The sequence below is a fragment of the Rhodnius prolixus genome, unplaced genomic scaffold, assembly GCF_049639745.1.
Source record: "Rhodnius prolixus isolate KJV_2025 unplaced genomic scaffold, Rpr scaffold_15, whole genome shotgun sequence".
Taxonomy (NCBI): Eukaryota; Metazoa; Arthropoda; class Insecta; order Hemiptera; family Reduviidae; genus Rhodnius; species Rhodnius prolixus.
Genome location: NW_027411605.1, coordinates 4615321 through 4640352, shown reverse-complemented (window position 1 = coordinate 4640352; position 25032 = coordinate 4615321). Strand labels below are relative to the sequence as shown.

The 25032-nt window shown below is 33.7% G+C and overlaps 2 protein-coding genes across 5 annotated transcripts in view; one reads left to right on the top strand and one right to left on the bottom strand.

Annotated features, from left to right (window-relative positions):
* Nucleotides 1-3638: 3638 nt before the first annotated feature.
* Nucleotides 3639-9106, bottom strand: LOC141454902 (glutathione S-transferase-like). 3 transcript variants are annotated; one of them, XM_074129600.1, is made up of 6 exons: nucleotides 8957-9054; nucleotides 7344-7630; nucleotides 5767-5910; nucleotides 5012-5179; nucleotides 4786-4925; nucleotides 3639-3878 (listed from the first exon to the last, which is right to left on the bottom strand). In XM_074129600.1, the coding sequence occupies exons 3-6, from the start codon at nucleotides 5897-5899 to the stop codon at nucleotides 3714-3716; spliced, it is 606 nt and encodes a 201-aa protein (XP_073985701.1). In that variant the 5' UTR covers nucleotides 5900-5910; nucleotides 7344-7630; nucleotides 8957-9054; the 3' UTR covers nucleotides 3639-3713. The 3 variants fall into 3 exon arrangements, with proteins under 3 accessions (XP_073985701.1, XP_073985700.1, XP_073985702.1); XM_074129599.1 differs by lacking the exon at nucleotides 8957-9054 and adding an exon at nucleotides 8548-8707; XM_074129601.1 differs by lacking the exon at nucleotides 7344-7630 and having other exon boundaries at nucleotides 8957-9106.
* Nucleotides 9107-9160: 54 nt separating this feature from the next.
* The window catches only part of gukh (NHS actin remodeling regulator GUK-holder), a 198194-nt gene continuing 182322 nt past the window's right edge, over nucleotides 9161-25032 (top strand). For both annotated transcript variants that reach the window (XM_074129587.1, XM_074129586.1), the window contains exon 1: nucleotides 9161-9742. In XM_074129587.1, coding sequence (XP_073985688.1) covers nucleotides 9454-9742 — 289 coding nt within the window. In that variant the 5' untranslated portion in view covers nucleotides 9161-9453. The remainder of the gene's footprint in view (nucleotides 9743-25032) is intronic.

Genomic DNA, 25032 nt, shown 5'->3' with positions numbered 1-25032 from the left:
TTTGTTTAAAACTCCAAGATATAGCCTAATGGTCTTTCACAATTTTCTTGTTAAAATGACAAATCTGAAAATATAAAACCACATAGTGATAAAGAAAATGTTAAGAAATACAAAAATTGATAATCGTCTTACAATATCAAGGAATACAAAAAGAAAGTCAAAATATTTGTACACAGCAAACAGCACCTGTTTATTCAAACATGATTTATTTGTTTCTTTACGGCAGTAGTTTGAATATGAGGCCAGCTTTTAAGAATATATGCAGTCTAATTCAATCTACCAAGTTCACGTTTACTTTATGTAAAAGCTTTCGTCTACATTTAAGAAATCCTTAAATTGCAAATATAAATAAAATATTCTATTGCAAAATTAATTAAAGCACTAATACATGAGGTTAAGGTCTCAAATTTCGTTCAAGTATTTTTACTTAATGATTGCAATATTTCCTACTTGTTTCTACTTTTGTTTAGAGCAAACATTACCGAAAAACTCTTGACACCTTTACAATTTTTTTTTTTTACTGAGAATTCAAACTTTATTTTTAAATAGAAAAAGCTATTTAATATTCTCTTACCTTGAGTAATAAATACAACTCATCCAATCACTTTCAGATTCTAATAGCTCCCAATCGCAATATTTCATCACCACTTTTATCAAAAATTGAAATTGATACATCATTAGATTCTATAAATTAAATGTTTAATAAACAATGTTAAGTGTGCTGCCGTACTTTTCAAGATAAACAAGTTATGAAGGAAATATGCAGGAGGTTTAAACAGAAGTAATTAATTGTTCAAGAGAAAGAGTTTATGCCTTCTCTAACTAGTACTAAGAGAAAGTAAAATTTGAAAACTTGATAATACTACCAAAACGTTTTATGATCAAAAAATGATTATACAATACCTCAACAACAGTCTCTCGATTAGCATCTTTAGATGAAGAATTAGACAATGCCAAATTCCTAGAGAGAATTATCTCCTTTTACTGTAGATTAGTTTTATTTCAAACTTTAAAACCTCACTGCATGATTAAAGAATTTTCATTTTTACATCGCATTAACGGCAAGTATTAATTACTGCTCCATAGAACACAAATACAACCTTAACTGCTGTAACCTACTTGGATAAAGCGATTAGACGCTAGAGTAACCTATTGCCATACAGTTACATTAAATTGAACCACTTGAGGGAAAATTGACTAAAAGTGTCCAACTTTTATCATATTATGTTTGCTTATCAACTAAATAACGATGTTTTTATATCAGTTTTGAAAAATTTTAACTGATGGTTCACATTGATATCAACCTTGCATAAAAATAAATGAAGACTAGGATGTTTCAATGTCAAATACTGCAATAAAAATCCTCTATATAATTAAAGTTATAATAAATCTGGTTTTACATAATTCTTACTGAATGAAAAAAAAAATCAGCCTTTTTCAGACTCCCTAAGAACAAATTCTCTTTCAACTCCTTCCAATCTTTACTCCAATCACTTTCTGGAAAAGGTTCTAAAAATCTATTTGTTCACCAACTTTTTAAGAATCTGGTTGAAATATTAAAAGAGATAGAGATAGGAAGAGATTCCGTACAGAGGTTCTACAACTTATTTCGTCTACCGCCCACTTAGAGAATCAATTACTTTCTAGCACCGCCTAAAAGTTTTTAATTAAAATCACAAAAATAACAATCGCAATCATTACGTTAATTTAGTTATAGCGCAAACGTATGAGTCTATCCTGTTTCTGAGTTTAAGCATACAAATTTAACGAGATTGTTCTAAAGAGATCAATAAAACGAATCTTTTTAAATAGTACTTAGAAAAATTGTATTCAAATTAAATCATTCAAATCGCAACAATACGAAGAGAGATATTGAGGATTAAAATTAGAACCAATTCATATACCGATTAAATTTAATCTTCTACATCGCATTAACCATTATTAGTAGAACGATGGAATTTATACCAGTTATAGAGCTAACTTTTCTCTACAATTAGGTAAAAAAATCATTAGAAAATTAGTAAAAAATTGGAAAATTAGTAAAAATGTGAAAAATTTAGTAAAAAGTTCGAAAATCACAAAAAAGTTGAAATAATTAGTAAAAAGTTAGAAAATCGCAAAAAAGTGGCAAAAATTAGTAAAAAAGTTGAATACTGGTCAAAAAGTGGCAAAAATTAGTAAAAATGTGAAAAATTTAGTAAAAAGTTCGAAAATCTAATTTTTGCCACTTTTTTGCGATATTTACTCATTTTTCCCAATTTTTGACCAGTTTTCAACTTTTTTACTAATTTCAGCCAATTTTTGACCTGTTTTCAACTTTTATACTAATTTTTGACCAGTTTTCAACTTTTATACTAATTTTTGCCACTTTTTTGCAATTTTCTAACTTTTTACTAAATTTTTCACATTTTTACTAATTTTTGCCACTTTTTGACCAGTATTCAACTTTTTTACTAATTTTTGCCACTTTTTTGCAATTTTCTAACTTTTTACTAAATTTTTCACATTTTTACTAATTTTTGCCACTTTTTGACCAGTATTCAACTTTTTTACTAATTTTTGCCACTTTTTTGCGATTTTCTAACTTTTTACTAAATTTTTCACATTTTTACTACTTTCTGCCACTTTTTGACCAGTATTCAACTTTTTTACTAATTTTTGCCACTTTTATGCGATTTTCTAACTTTTTACTAAATTTTTCACATTTTTACTAATTTTTGCCACTTTTTGACCAGTTTTAACTTTCTTACTAATTTTTGCCACTTTTTTGCGATTTTCTAACTTTTTCACATTTTTACTAATTTTTGCCACTTTTTGACCAGTTTTCAACTTTTTTACTAATTTTTGCCACTTTTTTGCGATTTTCTAACTTTTTACTAAATTTTTCACATTTTTACTACTTTCTGCCAGTTTTTGACCAGTTTTCAACTTTTTTACTAATTTTTGCCACTTTTATGCGATTTTCTAACTTTTTACTAAATTTTTCACATTTTTACTAATTTTTGCCACTTTTTGACCAGTTTTAACTTTCTTACTAATTTTTGCCACTTTTTTGCGATTTTCTAACTTTTTCACATTTTTACTAATTTTTGACCAGTTTTCAACTTTTTTACTAATTTTTGCAACTTTTTGACCAGTTTTCAACTCTTTTACTATTTTTTGCGATTTTCTAACTTTTTACTAAGTTTTTCACATTTTTACTAATCTTTGCCACTTTTTGACCAGTTTTCAACTTTTTTACTAATTTTGCCACTAAACATTGCTATTTATACCACTTATAGAGCTAACTTTTCTCTACAATTGGGTAAAGAAATATTAAAATCTGTACAATAGGAAGAGAGTTATAGTGGTTTGAAATTCGAACGTATTTGGAAACCTCCAAAAATTTTTTTATCTCAATAACTAAATTTGTCACTAAAACATTGCTATTTATACCAGTTATAGAGTAAAGTTTTCTCTTCAGTTTCGTAATGAAATATTAAATTTATTATGGAGAAGGAGATTATTTGTTTAAGATTAATCTAATGTATTTGTATTTTTATTCTCAATTTAAATACCAAGTAACTGGATTTGGGTTACAAGAAAATTTTTATCCACTGCAATCACTTATTGTCCTCTGGGGTATATCATAAAAATCATTCATTTTCTAAACTCTTTATTACTAATTTTTTGAACGATTGTACAAACGTATAATTTTTATCCTTATTTAACGTTCATCTAGTGTCAGGGCGTTTTTGTATCCAATTCTTAATGTTGGGGATACTGTATAATTTTTCTTTTAAAGCGTTCAAATGTCTATATTTGTCCAATGATTTTGTTTCAACTAGCCCGTCAATACATTCTGAATAGGCTATGAAAAAGATATCTGCCCAGGACAACTGAAACAGAAAATATTCAATTTATGCATTTTTATGGGTAGGGGATTCGTTGAAAGAAAGAAAGAACACTAAATACTATAAATAAGATTACACATTTCTGTGGACCAATAAATTCTAAAGATCGACTAATAAAATCAAAACATCCTTAAGTGATACATCGGTAAATCAAGAAAAAAAACAAACTGGTTAACTTCTTTAAGATAGTGCTGATTAAAATACATTTATGCTGATGAACTTTGTAAGATTTCTGAGTCATGATTTTCTTAGGTATCGAAACAGTTATTCAGACGGTCATGCCCTTGAAATTAATTCTATGAGACCGTAGATCTGTCTGATTGCCCGAGAAACAAAGCTTAGTGCAACCGGCAGTTAGTCTCTGGCTCTGGTAGATTCATGATACTTTCAAAGGACAAAATAGTCGTATCAATGATCAGAGTAAGGGAAAAATAAAACATAAATAGTTTACAAGTAAATAAACCATAAATTCTTTTCATTACGTAATTCTACATAATTTATAAATTAATTAGGCAAATAAAGTACCAAACTAAGTTCCCAATATTCAGGGTCCACATAGTCAGAAAAAACATCTTTTCGTGCTCTAAACCCTTTAATCTAGCCCATTCAATGGTTATTATATTTCAAGCTAGGAATACAGCTTCATCGATTGAGCTGAGGTGCCCAAAACTTAGTGAAAAATATTTCCATTTGTTATTATTGGTTAGTTTACTTGTAAATATTTTACTCTTGGGGAAACCCTTCTTCCTACACATAGGTCCCGCGTAACTTGATCAACATTAATCTTAGTTTAATTTAATTCCGGCTTGTAAAAACACCAATGAACTGAGTTGTTTAAAACTTTCCACCAAACTAAATTAAAAAAAAAAAAAGAAAGTTTTAAAAAACTTACCGAATTGTTTGCAATATAATTATTATTCTTTACACGTTCCTCATATTTTTCAAAATAAAACGGTATAGTCTCTTTAAGTAGTTTCATTCTTAATTCTTCTTTTTTCTTTGGATCATTTTCACGAACAAAGGTGACTATGTCTGAAAACGTTATTGTTAAAAGTTGAAACAACAGTAAATAGACTTGAAAAGAACAAAAAACAAAACAATTCAAAGATATAGCGTACCAAAATGAATATCCATTACAGTGCCAACAATCATGTCAATTTGTAAGTTTTCCCAATCATTTTTACCACTAAGTCCAGCTTCTACGGCCAAATATCTGCAAATAGCTGAGCTTTCGCAGATTACTTTACCATCTATTTCTAGCGTAGGAAGTTTACCGAACAAAGTTTCTGAAAAGTAGAAAAAAAAAAACTTACGTACACAATAATAAACTTTCATTAACTAAAATTATTCTTAAAATCCTTTGACAAATATTATTCTACAAGTGCTGTACTTTACTATATTATATTCTTAAAAACTTGTTCTTGTAGCATCTCAGAAGGATCTTGCGTATTATAAGAGGGTTTTGAGGTGACAGTGAAAATGTTGTACATATTTTTTGGTTGGTAAACCCACCAGAAACGAAGATTCCTGAAAAAAATTGCTATTCCACTAATCCTAAAAACTGATTGAGCCAATCACAAATAAATTATACAGCGGTAAGAAAATGTAACTTATTTACTTTTTCCACCTATAGACCTCGCCACTGTAAAATATGTGTTTTCAAGTTACATCTATCGTCATTATTCTATACATTTATTAATCACTTAATAAATTGTCTTTTCAATTGCAATACTAGTGGAAAATGCTGAGAAAGTGCTTTGAACAAAATTAATATACATTCAAAGGATAAATAATGTACCCCCCCCCTGTAAAAACTAAATTTCTTTCTAATTACTGCACTAACTTGTTTATATTAAATAATCCAACCACTTACGTTTCTTTCGTGGCGGCCAATCTTCCTTCTCCAGGCGAAAATCTTCAAATTCTTTATCCATATAGCTTAGTAATATTCTAATTGGTTCGCCCAATCCTTTGACGTTGAAGTAAGTAAGTCTGTATTTTGACATATTCCTTTATACTGCACAAAAAAAAAAAAAAAATGTTTAAGGCAGATCGCCCACAACCTCGAAGTCTTGTCGGTAGCTTGCCAGCAGGGTATTTTACCGGACTAAGCTGAATCACAAGGGGATATCATTTTGATTGTAAACAAAAAATTGACTGATGCAGTTTCAAAAAAATCTATTCATTCAAGTTACACGGCCACTTTGTTGTTCAAATTGGAATTCTAGCAATGCATTTCCATGCTCTGATCTATTTTATAAGCAGTGGAATGGAAAATACATAATTTTTTTTAAAGCAGCGTTTTAGAAAGGTGCAACAAGTTGCAATATCTCTGAGAATTCCTTTAAAAAAACAACAAATAAATTCTCCTTGTCTTCAAATAAAGTGTTACGAAATTTCAGTGAAATATTATAATCAAAAGCTATTACAAATTTTGACATTTATTTGCGTTTTTTAACTTTTAGGATATTCTAAAGGCTCGAAGTTGACGGAAAGGTTAAAAATTGATTTCGCTATTAATAAAGTTTATTTTTGGTACACATTTATCTTATCGTCTAACCTAATAATGTAAATGATAACAAAAAATTATTGTTCCATGACCGATATAAATAAATTGGCAGGGACCAATAAACAGCCTTTAATAAAATACAAAAAAAAAATTGAAGAAGAGAACTTATTGTCATGTCCCAAAGTATTAACTCCTTTATAAAATTATTTTAACTTTCGATTTTCTAAACCATCTTCAATTCATAATGAATTTCAAGAACATGCTTATGGTCTTTCTAAAATAAATGAAATTTAACAAGACCATCTCGCTGCACCATCAGAAAAAGAAAACTTTAAACTGATATTTAATCGAACGGAGCCGACAACTAGTTCGCTAACAGTTTGGAACATCGCAAAGTAATCTTCTGCTTTAAGTTTCCTGTGGAACGTTTACAAAAAAAAAAAAAAATTGATTAGGACTAGCACAAAAGTAAGTAATATAATGTTCCAACAGACCCAAAATTCAAACCATAACATTAATCGCAAATGAACACTTAATTATCTTGAACCAATCGGTAACTGATCACACAAATTGCCGAATAAGAGGCAACCTATTATTTACCAAGGAAAGTAAAAATAGTTCAATCTTTTTAAAATTTGTAGATTTTACAGATTATAATTGTAAATCTGTTTATTTTGTACAGGGGGAAAAAAAAATTGCATTAGTCGAAAATATGATTTCCTTTAAATGGAAAAAGATGCCTTAGAATTTATTCGGTTGGAGTCTGCACTATTATGTTTTTATGGATCAGCCAAAAACATTTTACAAAAATATAACTTGACATTTGGCTTGTGTGAGGAAGATTAAAGAAAAAAACGAAGCTTTTTAGTACTCGAAGGGCCCATAAACTAGTTGTGGGTGATCAACTTCCATAACCTTTAAAAACGGTTTGTAACGCTTACCTCTTAGCAAAAATAGAATCCTGTTAACTCCGTACACAGCAATTGAATACTGACAGTTTATATTTTTTGACTGCAATTGAGTTTAAAAGAATATTGCATAATTTTTATTAGCCAAGGTCACTTAACTAGAAGATAGCCTTCGAGTTTGGCTTCTCTCACTTGAACTCCAACTTTCTCCTCACTAAGCTTGCTCTAATTCTCACTCTCGCTCTCTCTCCCTCTTCTTAATGAATGAATTAATTTATATTCCATGAATTGATGTTGAATTAATTTTAGATCACGCATATCTGATTAAAAAAGGTGAAACAATCAGATGACCTTCTTCCCTAATAGAAATCATTATTTCAAATTTATTCAATTAGAATAACCTATTTAAATTGAAAATTTGAAATTGAAGGTCTTTCACAGTGGCCGTACCATTACTACACCAAATAAATTTATAGAAAAATAAAATAACTGTGTAATTACACTAACACAAGACGAATTGCAGCTATCTATGGTAGGAATTCATGAAAAAGAATAAAATTAGTTTCAGCTATAAATAACCATTGCAGGGAAACATGTGGCGAATATCAGAATGAAGTATTTTTGGGAATAGAATACAATCGTTTGGAAACTAACCTTAAATCTAGAAATCAATCAATTCATTAATTCTTGATGGACATCACTAAATAGTAATATTTTTTATCCAGGCTTTATTACGGATGGAGGCGGATAGTTAACATACTTATCAATAGGCTTACCATATAACTGTTTTTAAAAAATGAAGTAATTTTCTCTAAAATTTGATGACTGATTAAATCCTTATTGGTAAGCCGAGCGGAAATTAAAATGGTACTGCCAAGTGATGCGTATGAGTGGTGAGAGATGGCCTAGGAAGATCATACATTTCATTCCTAGTGAGAGGAGAAGGAAAGGAAGACCTTGGAAAACTTGGATGGAGGAAATGGCCTCTAGAGGACTTCGGGAAGGGGAGTGGGAATCTTGGACTTTGGGCATTGGGGATGATTCCTTAGGAATTGTCTTTAACCCCTCAAAAAAAAAAAATCTATGTAATCCAAAGCAAACTACATGATACGCAAGGTTTCACGTTAAAATTTTTAGTTTTACTTTATTACTGTCTGACTACTTTATTCTTAAATTTGTACGTTACTTTAATGTTATTATTTTCACTTCTGCCCTTATACATTGTAGGTTTGCTTACCTTTCAAACAATCTATGAAATAGAGTTACTTTTCTTGGTTTAATTTATTTAACTATTTAATTGCCTTTCTTTATTACAATTTCTTTTTCTTTTCTTTGACTGAACAAAATACTGTTATTTTTCCATTCAACTTGTTAGTGATACAGGGGCGCACACAGAATTTTCTAAATATTGAACTTATAGCCCTAAACACCTTGCAAACTGGCCTGAAATACTCAATAAAACTTTTAAAATATTTCTAGTTTGAATCTCGAGAATTTGTAAGAGAAGCTGGGTGGATGTAACACTGCAGATTTTTTTACTTTCTCTCAATAGAGTTTTTTAAAAAGTCCTGTAAACTTGCCCATCCAATGACAACTCAATTTCTTAGAAACAAGAGATTGTAAAAATAAATTAATTAAAAGCTTACCAGTGGTTAAAAGTTTTTAAAAATTTAATTTATGTACATATATCTACACTTAAGGAATACAATTTAGTGGTACTTTTGGAAATTATTAGGTTAGATAGCTGAAGAGGTTTCGTCTTGTTACAAGCTCTGATTGTTGCTACAACCTAGCGGTAACAAACTGAACTAGTCTCATCCCCACTCTCAGTGCCGATTTTGTTGTTTACACCGATTTCAAAACAATTCAGTTGGTACTTGGCAACGGGTACGTGTGTCGTAAGATGGTGGGAGGCGTACGTACGAGTTTTGGTCTGATGTAGATTATCGCATTTTTTTTTTTTAAATTAAATTAAATTAGTGACTGTGCTTATTTTTTTGTGTTTCTCAATTGAAAATATCGTGATGGCCTTTTAAAAAAGTGTTTAAAATTGTGATGTTTAGTGAATCAGTAATATCATTTGCATTAAATTGGCGCCAAAACCACTGGCAAGACCACTTCAATTTATTCAACAACCACAATAATGCCGTTCGTACAAAGAGTGATTACACCGATACATCTTTCAAGGATAACTTTACACGAAAATGACGGTCGACCACGGATAAAAGATGATGAATTGGAAGCGGTTACAAATTACACATTTTGCAATGCACTCAGACAATTGGCTTCTGTTATGCGAATCGCTAATGAAATCTTTTTAGAATTGAATGAAGAATTAGAAAAAGTTACTGAACGCAGTAAATCTTTAAGAGAGAGAATTGATACGGTTGAAGTTAAAATCAATGGATTTGATCCGAAATCTGTTACAGTCCGTAAGTAATCTTTTTCTTTTTTAATTATTAAACTGTAAGTCAATTCAGTCAGCTAAAAGCAATAAGTAAACTTAATGTTTCAGTTACGACTAACATAACAGTCTTTTAGGTTCACAGACAAAAAACCACGTGGGCTTGTCCACTCAACTAACCTGAGCATTTATCTTAACTGTTTTGATAGCATTTGTTACTTCTTTTTTTATTCATACTATTAATTATGGCTCATAATCATTTATTGTATGGTCTAGTAAAAAAAAATTCATTTAAAGCCCCCGCGTTAAGAAACTGCGTTTAACGTGCTCAAACAGACAGAACCTTAGATGTAACAATGTAAAAAATATTATAATTGTTAATAGCATAAGCCCTAAAGATGCCCCAGTCCCTAGGTCGAAAGCTTGGATATAATACTTATATGTATCTGGTTTAAACATGCATTCGACTTTGACTTGTTGCAAATTTACGTTATTGTTTTTTTGTATTTACTGTTATGAAATGATAAATGTTAAAGAAACTTTTAAAATAAAGTTGTAGACCTAAAAATCGTTTCGTATAAGTCCTTTTTTAAAGAGAGCTGAACTGCAATTACAAAATTAAAAAATATTAGGTATAAAAGAAGTAGACATACTTATAATTGTGTATGGGACCGTATACTGCAATGAAATTGTTTTTTAAAGGAAGATCTGAGCCCACCTTTCCTTTAAAAGTGTCAGTAAATGCACGTTCCCATAAATATATTTCAAATAAAAGTTGCTAATAAAGGGTCGCCTAAAGGAAATAGCAGTTCTAAAGGAAATAATAGAAAAGTGGATGAAAATTTGAGTAAAGTAGCACTTTCATTTGAGGGATTTTAATAGCGTACCTCATATCAGGTCCTGAAGGAGTTCCCGAACGAAATAAGTTGTAAGATTGAACATAGCGTGATTTTTCATTGTAGTAGACTTTCACAAATATCTTTAGACCCAATCCGTAACTCTTTGGCTGTAACTTGTAACTTTGATCCCACTTTGATTACTTTATATTTAGAACAAGACCAATTTTTTTTGAAAATGCCGTTTTTGCTCATTTGCAGTCACTTTTTTCTCGAAATCTATTAGATCTGGGTTGTTGCAAAAAAAAATTACAGTTATAAAGGAGGATTTGCCCTATATTTTAAGAAAGTTTGAGAATTTTATCTTTTATAGAAAAAGAGAGAAAAAAAAAAAATTCAAAGTTGGGTGTTTTTTAACGTTACGCTTTTTCGTGCAGTTTTTGACGATCAACCCTTATACAACTGTCCTACCGGAAACAGTTTTAATGAACTAACTTTACCCTTTAATTTTGAGACAATTTGCAAAATAGGTGCTACATTTTGAGTTTTAAGATAAAATCGTAAGACAAATGGGTAACATGATTAACTAATTTCCCGCCAAAAACTTGTTACATGCTGGAATACAGGGCAGGGTTTGTGTGTCACAAAGGGCCTAACGGTCTCTCTCTACCCTCCTCTGTTCACGTGGAAAAAAAAAGAAAAAAAGGTTGGACATTGTACCTTGCCCTTGGATAGTCTGGTAGACTCACCCTTCATTTCTATAAATAAGACTGAATTATTTATAAAAACGGAGAAAAATTATATGTTTACTTCCTTTGGCACTTAGCAAACGGAAGTAGTCCCGTCACTTTTATTTGAAACTTTTCTCAGGGGAAAATTAGTTTTTAAATAGAATTTTCTGTTCGTGTTTTTTGATCTCTTTAAGATGGTCTCATCGATTTTATTAAATTCATGTACTGTTTCAGCCATTTTTATTGGATACTTTTAATAAAAAGCTACTTTTAGTGGATTTTGATGTTTTACAAAATGACGAAGAGCCTAAATATCAGCTACGAAACTATGGAAAAGTATTTTCTCAGAGAAATAAGCCCTTCTATCTTACACAAAGTTATTAATTCCAAATTTTAATTAATTATTTATTTGTACTTAAAAACTTAGAACTTGAAATCGAGAATTTGGCGTGGTCGTTCCACTTTCCTTACTCAACGGCCTAAGAAGGGTGGAACAAGATTTCTGTTACCCGAATTGGAAATGATGGTACTGTGGCAAGTTTTCTAGGGTTCTGTGCTAACAAAACAGTTTTTCGTTTAACTAGGCGATATTAGTGGAGTACATATGTGTATGTGAATGATAACAATTGAGCACATTCTGATCTCTACACCAGCATCTCTACTGTCCATGCATTGTGTAGACCAAGCATGTGGATGTTACATGAAGGTCCGGTGTGGGACATCTGGCCGCTCGCAACACCTGTTCATTACATTCACACTCTGTTAACAGCTGTATTTATAGAATGCACATGCTCACTAGATTAGCATATTCTACTGTTTATCATTTTCCCATTTATCTTGTGCTATGTTAATTTGAATCCCTCAACAACAAAAAATCTAAGCATTTCTTCAAAGTAAGGCTTTTTACTAAACAGCCTGTTTATTATTATCTAGGCTTACTATTAAAGTATTTGACTACAACTCCCTTCTTTTATATAGCTTATAATTTTACGGCCTGTTTAAAATTTTTTTTTTTAATTTTAGATTTCAGTTAAAGGCAGTTAATCTATCGTGTATATTCACGCTAGAATTTTATTTTTTCTTAATAAACCTTGATTATATTATAAATATGTACAAAAAAATAAAAATAAATAAACGAAGTGTCAAAGTACAGAACATTGTAACCTTCCTACCAAGTAACAGTATAGAAAGGTTAAGATATGAAGGATACAGAAGGAAGGAAAAACCTGCAGACTTTTTCTTTCTAATAGTAAAAGGAAATATATTGTAATCATGCAGATTTTCTATTTTAAGTTTTCACAAGGAAAAAACGTTTTAAGGTTTCCTGAATACGTAGACACACACACACACAAAACGGGGTAATCGCAGTGAGTTTCAAATTCTAGAGTTTACTTGTCATTATGTGACGATAGGAATTCGATAAATTTATTCAACCGGATGTGCCGTTTTGCTGGAACGATTTTTATTTTATTTTTTTGTGTTTTCTCAGAGTTTTTTTAAACTAGGTTAATTTTGCCAACTTTTAAACTCCTACACTAGTTCTACAACTTAATTTCAAACGTTTTTTTCTCATGAAAATCTTGAGAAAATGATTAAAAAACCACTCGTGGAGGAAAAGTGGCACTTCGCGTATTCGCACCGTAGACTATTTTCTTAAAAACCACTTTTTCGAACTCCGGGGTCTTCTTGAAGGGTATTTATAGGAAGCACTGCCTGTGTTATCGTTGATTTTATTCGACTTAGTCGGCACTTTTTTCTTATTAATCTTAATGAATTTCTTATCAGAGATTATTCATCAGTTTCATACAAAAGATTTTGACCAAACACTACACTTTCTTACTCAAGTCAGAACTGGCAACTAATTCAGCAAGTGGATAGGACCCAGTCAAAATTTCTTCCCTATTTTATTGATTAAATAAACTGTTGAATCAATCTTTTATTGATGGATGACAAATCCGAAATTAGGTATAAAATGAGGCTGTAACGGATAAAAGCAAGATATTATAGAGCACTGCGAATTTAACCACATTTTTTGACCTTTAATAAAGAAATTTGGAATTTGGTGAATTAAGAAGTGAAAGTTGTGTGGGTTCAAACCAGATTCGTTGGTTGGGGGGGGGAGTGGGTAATAACAAAACAGAAACATTCTACGGAAAATTCGGGAGGGAAAAAACCGGAAGGGAAACTGAGTTGGTGCTGGATGTAGAATTAGCCTCATTGTCATGGACATTTAGGCAAAAGTTTTATTGTTTCTGTTTAAATGGGGGAAAAAAAGAGTTCATTTAAAAATGAACTCCATTTTGCCTCAATTCACTGACATAGAACTCCTCCTCTGCTTTCTTTAGCTAAACCTTCTGCTCTTTCTTGTCGTTCTGTTAAAAAACAATATGGAAATTGAAAAGAACAAAATGAAGTTTTTTTAAAAGAAACAAAAAAAAAAAAAAATAGACTGGAGTGGCCCCTTCACTTGGCTTTCTTTATCAGCAGTTTTTGGGGTTTTCCCTTCCTTCATACTTGGAACCTTTACCAACAGCTGTTTCGTTTTGAATATGGGCTTCAAGCTTCACACGCAATCCTCGGTAAATTTGCACAATCCTCTACATTAAGTGCTGTGTCTATGTGAAGAACACTTTAGAGAGCCGCAAACCAACCTGCTACCCAGAAATACGGTTTCTACTGTATTGCTTTAGAAAGTATAGCATATTGTGTCCGTAAAACATTTAGTTGTATTATTTATCGAATCCAATATCCACTAGGTAAAATAGCGTTGCGTATTATTTTATTTGTATAGGTCAGGGGTCGGCAACCCGCGGCTTTGCGAGCCGCATGCGGCTATTTTATCCAAATAGTGTATAATGTACGAGTATAATAGCCAAGAGCTACTAAAAAAAAATGAACAAAATTTGACCCACGTCTCCAAAAAGGTTCGCCATTCCTGACCTAGTATAAAGAAGATTATCGATCTTTTCAAACCTGGTAACTCGATTTATTTAAAGTGGCACTTCTTCAGTTTTTGCTGATTTTTGTCGTAACACTAATTATGGAAGGGAGGGGATTAGCTATGAGGTTAGCATACTGGACTCCCACGCGGTGGTCCCGGGTTCGAATCCAGCAGCTAACCCTTAGATTTTCTCTTCCTAGGAGCTTCTTACAGCTCACTGTCCGGTGATGGACAGTGTTGTCTGTAACGAGAGAGCACTGTCCGGAGGCCGGCAGTGCACTGGAAAAAGCTCCGGGCGCTAATAACCTCAGCTGTTGATGCGCCAAAATAATAATAACTAATTATGGGTGGCATCTTGAACCAAATATCGAAATTCGTACACTGAGATTATTTTAGTTATGGTGGATACATGCAAACAGATACTCCAACCAATAGACTCAAAAAATGCACACTTCCGCTACAAACCTAAAAGTCGAAAATTTACACGATTACTATTTCCGGTTTCGCTTGGAAATTCCACAGCCAAAATATGAGTAATGCCATTTCTGCTTTGCTCTAGACACGCAAAAAAAAAAAAAATTTCATTATGTAACAAAATGCGACCCCTACAGCTCTTTTTAGGCATTTAGTTTTGGCACCATGCACAGCCACTGTAATCAAGGGCAAAATCGTGAATTGCCAATTAAAATGCCATTTCGTAAATTTGGCACGAACATGATATTATTACGTGACGCTAGCAGTATTTTATGGTGAAGAAATGTAATTTATAGCCATCATTTACAATTCGTAGTTTTGAGAGAATTGTTATTGATGGGAATTCAGGGATAGTCTTCATTATTTACGGTTGGTAGCTGCTAGTTCAATTTAGGGAAGATTATTCGAATTTATACTCTTACTCAGTGCTGACATACACCCTGGAGTCAAGCATTAAGAAGCAGAGAATAAACATGGATTAAATTCAATCCTAACGCTTTAGATATACCATCACAAGGGAGCACTAAAGAAGGAAGGTTTGTTCGTTACAGGTTAGTCAAGGATGAATAACTAATCGGTATAGTTATGAAACAGAATAACGACCACTAGCACACTCTACATACATTATTCTAAACCGGGTCAGGAATATTAAAACCGTGGAACAAATAATAAAAAGTATTTAAAGCAAAATATTTATTTCCGTTACAGTTTCAAAAAAAGTTAAACTGTTCCAAAACGCTGAAAGATAAGAACATATGGTTTGATTCTTTTAGCGCCATAACACCGCAGGGGGGAGGGATAACGCGCGAAAATTATGGCGGGAAAAATAGTGGACCTTTAAAACAAAAGTTCTCTGCTAACTAGATCTTCAAGGAATTAATTTTTGGCTACTATGTGTGGCAGAATAGGGAGTGCCCAATCGTTTTATCGATTAGTTTCCTTATCAGTTGTAAGAGAAATCGACTTTTAAATCGATTAATTTCTTACAAACTGATAATATAACCAAATTAAAGCTGTGCAATGAATAGAATAGAATAAACCTTCACTACCAGCCTTCCTTTCACCTAAAGTACCTTTAAAAGCTTTAAAAACTTGCCAAACTGTACAAAATACATATTTGATAAAGCTGCCGCCAAATAGCAGTTCTTCCAAAGTCTATGAATACTAATTATAATACTTGAAAGGCAAGAAACATATCGCAGCAAAGTAGTAAATACTACAAAGTAGTATTTATTACTTGCTTGCAAAAGCTTTAGTGTCAAAGTCTGTCTGTTTCCACGGTATTCCCCTCGTTATTTTAAGTAAAATTTGCAAGGCAGATTATTCTAGATTTATCAGACTGTAACAATCATCTTCTGAGAAGCATCACCAACCACCCCTCTGCTGATGATGGTCTGTTTATGTTACTATCTTCCTCAGCATCAATAGGATGAAAAAATAAATACCAGTTTTCTGTAGTGATACATTTATTCTGCCGAGCTTTCGACCCCTAGGGACTAGGTCATCTTCAGGGCTAGTTTACAAAGTAATACTTTTACATTACAGGGTTGGTGTGTCTTCTGTCTTGTCTGTTCATGGACTGAGTTTTCTTGTAAACTAGCCCTGAAGATGACCTAGTCACCCTGGCATTTATTTTTTTCACCCTATTGAAACTATGAATCAGTCACCAAAAATGATGAACAGTTATTCCTCAGCATCATTTCCCAAAACTCACGTGACTTCCTTTAGAATAAGGATTACTGCAGTAATTACAATTAAATTGATATTTTATGTATTTATTTATTTGCTGAACAGTAGCTCTTCTCGATTTTAGATGGTTTTTTTTATCTTAAATTAAGTCGTTGTAAGACTCTGGATGGATGCTATTCGACTAGGATAACAGCATCTTGGTTTTTTTTTCAGCCAAATACTAAGAGCCTACTAGCTCTTGGGTCACTAATGCCCATTTGCACAAGAGTTAAGTTTACAAAATTTTAAACTGAATATTTTCAAAACTAAAACATCTTTAAAATTCAGTTTGGCTTAACGGGGTAAAACGGGACGAAACAAGTGGCTATGGAAGTCTCTTTTTTACAAACATAACTGAACAAAACCTGAACAAAAGTGTGTTTTATCTGAAGAAAAATCTAAATATGGTTATTTGTGCTTTGGATTGTCGATTTTTTTAACAAACAAAATATGAGTAAAATTCTACATTTTATTTGATATTTTGTAAAGACTTTTGCTTTATTTCAAATACTACAAAAGCATTTTTTGTCCGTCATTTGCGTTTTTTAGAACTGTAATGATCAAACTAAAGGTTATAGATAGCATTTAGATTGCTTTTGTGTCAATGCGTGATTGAAAAAAAATACAGATAGAATATAAATTACCCACAACAATTAGAAAATCTAAATCAACCCGCGTGCAAACAAACAAATGGTTGCCTAGCAATTGTGTGGGTCAGTGAAAAAGCTTGCGCGGGTCAGTGTCTGACCCGTGGGTCATAGGTTCGCCATCACTGCAATAGGTCATCAAATTTAAGAAGCACGGCAAATTGAAATTTCCGGTTTTAGAGATTTTGAGCGTTGCCTGGTTCCTCGCTTCTAACGGAAATATCAAATTTTGCTCCTTCTACTATTTTTCGTTTTTCAGTTTCTGTAGACCTACTTACATACTCACAAAACATGGAAAAAATTTGTAGAAGCCATTTTTTTTTTTTTTCAAGTTCAGACAAGTTCAAATCAGGTGACGTAATTTTCCCTGCCCGCATTACTTTCCTCTGACGCGGGGATAGGAGTAGTTAAAAATTCATATTCTGTAGCAAAACATGTGGTTCATAGCAGTATGACTTATTTTAAGAGAAATATGAGAGCAGGTTGAATGTCAGAGAAAAAAAACGTGGGTCATTTTTATCGCAACTATAAAAAAAAATGCTACATGAGAAAATCGCGGCTGTTCACAGCTGGCTCCTAAAGGGACGAAAGTCAGGGAGAAATAGCTGGTTGATCCAGGTTGTTAAGTGCATCTGTTCTTTAAGCTGTGAACCATTTGGCACAGATTCATGGGGTGCTGAGGCCTTATGCTTACTGATCGAACCATATGGCTCTAGCCATATCACTTTTCTAAGCACTTAATGACTCTTAATAAATGAATAAAAAAAACGTCTGATGTAAACACACGATTTCATCTCGTAATGTTTTCTTTAGAGAATGGAATAAATATTTCTTAAGCGATGTTTACAGATTTAATTTCAATGAGATAGGCAACACTTTTACTTAAATAGGCTCTTATTTTCAGCCCAAGGGCCCTGCTAAATTGCTTGCAGCAGTGTTAGGCTTGCTTCTAACGTGCCATTTCGGGGTAAATCTATGGGTGTTGTTAATGTAAATGAAAGCTAACTCTCAAATTCCAAGTTTCCAGAATATCGGGAAAATCTACCGACATTTATAAATTTAAAGTTTTCAGATGATATGCTATAAAAAAATGTAAGAAATCGATTAATTTCCGTTAGGGTTTGCCAGTCCGTGCCTTATAGGGTTTCTTTTAGCGCCCCTCTAGTCCCAGCATGTTTAAAGATGCGACTGCTGGGTAAAGTTTGTAGGCAGAGGAGCTTAACTTTCAGTCTGGTAATGAATATCAGTAATGTGCAGCAGGCCATCAAGAGTCTTCGAATGAAAGCCTGGCCTCATCTTGAGGCTAGTTTCTCCTAGGCTTACCAAAATATAATCTGGATTTTAGCATCATATTATCTCAGTAACAACCCGTTCTTCTGCATCCCATGTTCGTAAACTTCACCGAGACACAAAATTTGGAGTAAATTCTTATTTATACAATACCTAAACACTCAATACGGAAGACACCAACTGTTAACGTTAAATATGCTTTAAAAAAAAAAAAGAAGAGAGATCTTGATAAGTCCTGAAGATGATTTAATAAACAGGTAGATAGCTTGACCGAAACTGGCAGTAATCTTAACTGCCCTTCGTAATTTCTTAATTCTTGAAATTATTTTGTGAATTCTCTTAAGAAAGGGATTGTGAAATAATTTAAAAGAAATAGTCTTTAGAGCAGAAATAAATACTGTTACTTCTCAAACCAACTCCTCTTCCACCGAAATATAAGTACGCTGGTGAGTAGTTGTATGAGAAATACAGAAACTCGTGTGAATGAATCACAGCAGATATTTTGTGTTTCTAAATTATTTAAATAAAATAAAATCTAACTTACATTCTGGATGGTGTATAACTATCATTGAAGCAAACCAGTTATTGCCCATAGTTCACGACAGTTCCAGGTAATCACGACATGAATGGAGGAGGTTCATCACCATCTCTGGCATCTCCACATGCCTCCAGGGTCAAGGTTAGCACCAAACATCTTTTGCTTCTTACCTTTCTCTTTTAGGATCTTTTATTGTTTTCCTTAGACTGAATATTTCTTGGTCCAAAATTCATTATCGAAAACCTAAAAAAGGAACAATTTTTCTGTTTTGTTAAATAAATAATAGTATTATTATTGTGTAAATATTTGTGAATATAATTAAGATTTAATAAAGTTCATTTTGGTTGAAATTGGATATGACATAAGGAGTAATGTACCAACTAATTTAATAATTTCAAGGATAAACTAGAGGATGAGGACTTACATTTTTGGTTAATGGTGCTGGTGAATGTGGAAAAACCGTTTCACAGATAGTGTCAGCAAAAAAAAAGAAGAGCGTAGGTTGTTCAGGAGCAGTTGTCAGGATCCCTGTGCGCAGAATGGTGGCATTAGATCTATGTGCTGTAAAATGTTCCAGGCAGAATAAAATGGAATATGCTGCAAGTCGCTAGAGGTGAACCAAAATGAGATAACAGAAAGGGAATATTGGTGTCTGTTAATTGCGCAAAATTCCAGAGCACTTTGTTATGGATAAGAAAAGATAGTGGAGATTGACAGTGATATTGAGAGTGATGGGTATTGAAAACAGTAGGGTTTGTGATTAAGGGCAAGGCTATAATAATGCCATAACTTCAAATCCGTCGGTCCAAAATGCCTTTCGACACCAATTTATTGTAAGTACGAGTATATAACTTTCTCAAGATATATATGTCATTTTTTACGTTTTCGCTTAAATTAATAACTAAATTAGTGTTCTACTTTTATCGTGATTATGGAAGCGTGTTGATAAGATCATCCGTGGTTTTACTAAGATAATTTGCTGGGAGCCGTCGTCGGGTACCGTTTAATAAGAGTTAATGGGCCAGATGTTGTCCTCATCAGGATGGGTTGGTTACCCCTGAGCCGACTAACTGCTAAGCAAAACCATCCGGACTCTTTTTACTTCCTTCCGACTTGTATCCGTCTGTAATATTACCAGTACAGCGAAAGTGGCTGATGTTGCTCCCCCCCTCTCTCTCCATTGAAGGAAATTAAAGGACTGATAAATTATAGCAATTAACTAATCAGAATTAGTAGTATAAGACTGGGAGGTTGTAATAAATCTTTTTTTTTTTTAGAGGGGGCCCTCTGTTGCTGGTTCCATTACGCTGCCTGGTGTGAAGTTCGTGAAACCGGTTTTTGCGTTTTTATTTACCTTTACTAGTGGCTAAAGGAAGTAATGCAATCGTGCCATAATTTTAAAATTGAAATTTTCAGTGAAAATAAACGATAAGAAAACTTCTGATTCCAAATATAAAAAAAAAAATGGTTTTCTAGAGAAAATTAGTGGAATTTTTCTTCAAACTCGAATTTGTCGTTTTTCCAAATTTTCCACCAACCAAACGATCTATTCTCTCAGAAGTTTTCTTAATAGAATTTTCCTCAAAAACTGTTGCAAATAAAACTTATAGGACCACTGTATGAATATACTGTAAAGAAAATATTTGTGGCCGTTTTCCCCTGAAAATAGTACAAAGTGTGAGAAAAATCACTTTGTAAAGTGGCTTCCGGTATAGATAGATAGATAGATTAAACTAGGGTGGCCTCAAGGCATACGCCACTGCGACTCCTTTGGATCTATTGTGGCTCCGCTCACTCTAAAGCTCACCCTACAGACCCGTCCGTTTAATCAGACTCTTAATTCTGGAGAGCGGCTCCCTGGGTAAAGCGCTCAAGGCCTTGGTTTTTTCTACCCGAGGAGTAACATCCTTAGCCACAAGAGCCCCTCGCACTGACACAACACGTGCAGTGCCGTTTCCTCCTCCTCTCCTGACAGAACCTACAGAGGCTATCATCTGCCAGGCCCATGCGATGCATGTGCTTCCTGAGACTGCAGTGGCCCAGTTAATAGACCTACAATCATCCTTATAGCCCCGGCTTCCGTTGTCCATCATAATTATTTATTTTTCCCTTTCTCTTATCTATCTTAAGGAGTTGTATTGCTAATACGCAGTTTTTTCAATTAAGCATTTCATCGGAATACACGTTTGGGTGGCATTCAGGTCTCCCTGATGGCAGATCCAATCCAAAGTTATCTGCCATCAAGGAGACCTCAAGGTGAAATTTTGTGTAAACGTGTACAACATATCGACTTTTTTTTCCAACTCTGGAACTCTGAAGACTAAAGTAAGTTAGTTCCTCCCCTTTCGTCCAAGAAACCTGAACCGGAAGTTGAACGTAAAGCGTGGAGTAATCGGCATTACTTTATTTCATTAAATCTTAAGTCGTATTTAATTGAGGGAAACTAAATTTTTGATGAAGCTTTTTCTTTTTTCATTAAAATTCCATTTTTGAGCATTAGAATGTTGTCTTGGGTTTTCACTCACAGATTTTCCCCCTCCGTATCCCCACTTCCTCCTTCCCCACCAAACTGTTTAAATGCTTTTCCTTTTCACTTCTACTTCATTCAGCCAACCAATCATAACTTTTGTTTATTTTAAACTGGGCTGAAACTCTTGTCTACCCTCACAAACTGACGACTACAGAGTTATTGCAGTGTTTATCCCTACCCCAGAGACACATCAGGATACTAGGGGATGGTTGTCAAGTTCGAACCAATTTTTTTTTACTCACTCCCCTCGTGTTTTTGTTCCTCCGGGAAGAAAACATCGCACGCTGTTCAGTTCTTTTCTTCTTCTGCTTTTCAAAATCACCAACCGCTGTTACAAAGACATCTTCCTGAATAACTGCTTAATAGTCACCCTATTGTTTTTTCTTTTTTTTTTATTTATTGTTTAGATTTAATATTCCCTACAGGGTGGCATGAACTAAGAAAGGGAATGCGCCACAGTCTGCTACGTCATGACTCACTCTTCACTCAGGATCGTCTGTGCTTACGTTCGCTCTGTTCACAGCTTTTTATTATTTAAATCGCCCCTTCCCTCACTGCTCCGACAATCCATAAATTTTCTTTAATTTCTTTTTCGCTTTAATTTTTTGTTTTTAAATGTGCTTTGTATGTGAATAACTTGCAGCAACATAGTGGATAATCGCCATCAAGTCGACTACGATTACGCGTTGGTTCTTGATGTTTCTGGTGCCAGTAGACTGATTCCGATGAAATGCTTAATTGAAAAAGCTGCACATTAGCAGTACAACTTCTTAAGATGGATAAGAGAAAGGGGAAAAATAAATAATTATGATGGACAACGGAAGCCGGGGCTATAAGGATGATTGTAGGCCTATTAACTGGTCACTGCAGGCTCAGGAAGCGTATGCATCGCATGGGCCTGGCAGATGATGATAGCCTTTGTAGGTTCTGTCAGGAAGAGGAGGAAAGGCATTGCTCGGGTTGTGTCAGTATGAGAGGCTCGTGGGGCTAAGGATGTTACTTCTCGGGGGAGGAAAAACCAAGGCCTGAGAGGTTTACCCAGGGAGCCGCTTTCCAGAATTAGGAGTCTGATCAAAAGGAAGGTGGAAGAAGTTGAGACCCTCTTCCGATCGGAAGGCGGGGGAAACTGCAGCTCATGACCTGCAAAAATTCCCATCTTAATCACGCGTCTCCACCACAACAAAATATGCGGGCCCCTAACTACTCATTCTTCGAGAAGGTCGATTGCATCGTTGTAGACGAGATAAAAAGTAAAGTAATTGCCTGTTTTTTCAGGCAGGGATTAACGTCCAACTACCAAATTAGGTGTCGTGTACGGAGGCGACTAGCAAACATACTTTACTATAAATTTCTCATATTAACCATTGGGAATATAGACTAGTACCGCAATACATCTTAGCTTTGCGGGTCTAGCCTATAACCGCCTAACATAGTTTACTGTAAATTTCTCATATTAAACATTGGGAATATAGACTAGTACAGCAATACATCTTAGCTCTGCGGGTCTAGCCTATAACCGCCTAACATACTTTACTATAAATTTCTCATATTCTCATTAACCATTGGGAGTATAGACTAGTACCGCAATACATCTTAGCTTTGCGGGTCTCGCCTCTAACCGCTCGGCTACCTTATCGCCCGTAAACGAGATAAACTGATGCAGTTGTTCCTTTCATGAACTCATCAACTCAGCAATAATTCTTGATCGAACACTGTTGTTGATCAGTAAATTCTGAGTAATGCTGTGTTTTAGCAATCCATTCTATTTCAGTGTACTAATGTACGGTTTTAAAAAACTATAAAATGCTGGTTAGTATTGAATATAGTCTAAAGATCTGCAGGTGTATTAGTTAGAACCTTGAGAACAGCAGAAAGAGGAAGTAATGAGAGTGGTTCCGTTTTAGAAGGAAGGTGTCTGACTTAAAACTACAATAGTCTTAACACTTTAAGTTAAATATAGCATGTCGACATAAAAAACGTTAAGTGCGGTGACCTATTTTCCAACTAGGTGATGCTTTCCACCATTTCAGAGCGGGATAAATTAGAAGCTTGAAGCTATGAGCTCGGAGTATCTTTTTCTAACACTTCTACCATTGGGACTAGACCAGGTTGGTGCCCTTTTCTAGTCCATTTATCTGGTTGTAAAAGCTTTTTTTGCTGACGCATGAGTGGGCAACACACATAATGTTCCTAGCTTTAAAGCTATGAGCCTTAGAAAACAGCTTTGGAAAATATTTTTCTCTAGAAAATTTAGTGAACAAAAAAAATAGAAATGAGGTCCTAGCTCTTCCAGGACGGGCAGTTTGTAACGAACATTGTCTAGAACCGGTTCAGGAATTCTGGGTGCCAGGGTTGCTATTAACTTCGCAGTGATTACAATTTTTTACGTTTTCCTACTCTACTGTAATTAAGGGAGGTTATTATAACCGCAAAGATTTTCACCGGATGTAACAGTTTAAAAGTTCTCGTGATTCCGAAAAAGTGGTTTTTTTAACAAATTTGACTGTACGTGCATGTACAGTCAATACCCTCGCTGCTTCGCAGTTCATTTATCACGGCCTCAGTACATTGCGGATTATTCAAAAATTTTAAAATTGAGGAATTATGGCGCGAAAGTTGCCCCCGCACGCCAACAGAAGGCAGGGGGGAGTGCCCACACCATTCAAAATCTAAATAAAAGAGTTCTAAACACATATTTACAGTATGTACACTTTAGTTACATCTAACGTATGTTATACACACGAATTTATAGTAAAGTATGTTTGGCAGTTATAGGCTAGACCCGCAAAGCTAAGATGTATAGTGGTACTAGTCTATATTCCCAACGGTTAATATGAGAAATTTATAGTAAAGTATGTTAGGCGGTTATAGGCTAGACCCGCAAAGCTAAGATGTATTGCGGCACTAGTGTATATTCCCAATAGTAAATATGAGAAATTTATAGTTAAGTATGTTCGGCGGTTATAGGCTAGACTCGCAAAGCTAAGATGTATTGCGGCACTAGTGTATATTCCCAATAGTTAATATGAGAAATTTATAGTTAAGTTTGTTCGGCGGTTATAGGCTAGACCCGCAAAGCTAAGATGTATTGCGGCACTAGTGTATATTCCCAATAGTTAATATGAGAAATTTATAGTTACGTTTGTTCGGCGGTTATAGGCTAGACCCGCAAAGCTAAGATGTATTGCGGCACTAGTGTATATTCCCAATAGTTAATATGAGAAATTTATAGTTAAGTTTGTTCGGCGGTTATAGGCTAGACTCGCAAAGCTAAGATGTATTGCGGTACTAGTCTATATTCCCAATGGTTAATATGAGAAATTTATAGTTAAGTTTGTTCGGCGGTTATAGGCTAGACCCGCAAAGCTAAGATGTATTACGGTACTAGTCTATATTCCCAATGGTTAATATAAGAAATTTATAGTTAATTATGTTCGGCGGTTATAGGCTAGACCCGCAAAGCTAAGATGTATTACGGTACTAGTTTATATTCCCAATGGTTAATATAAGAAATTTATAGTTAAGTATGTTCGGCGGTTATAGGCTAGACCCGCAAAGCTAAGATGTATTGCGGTTCTATCCATGAAATAATACAGTTATGTT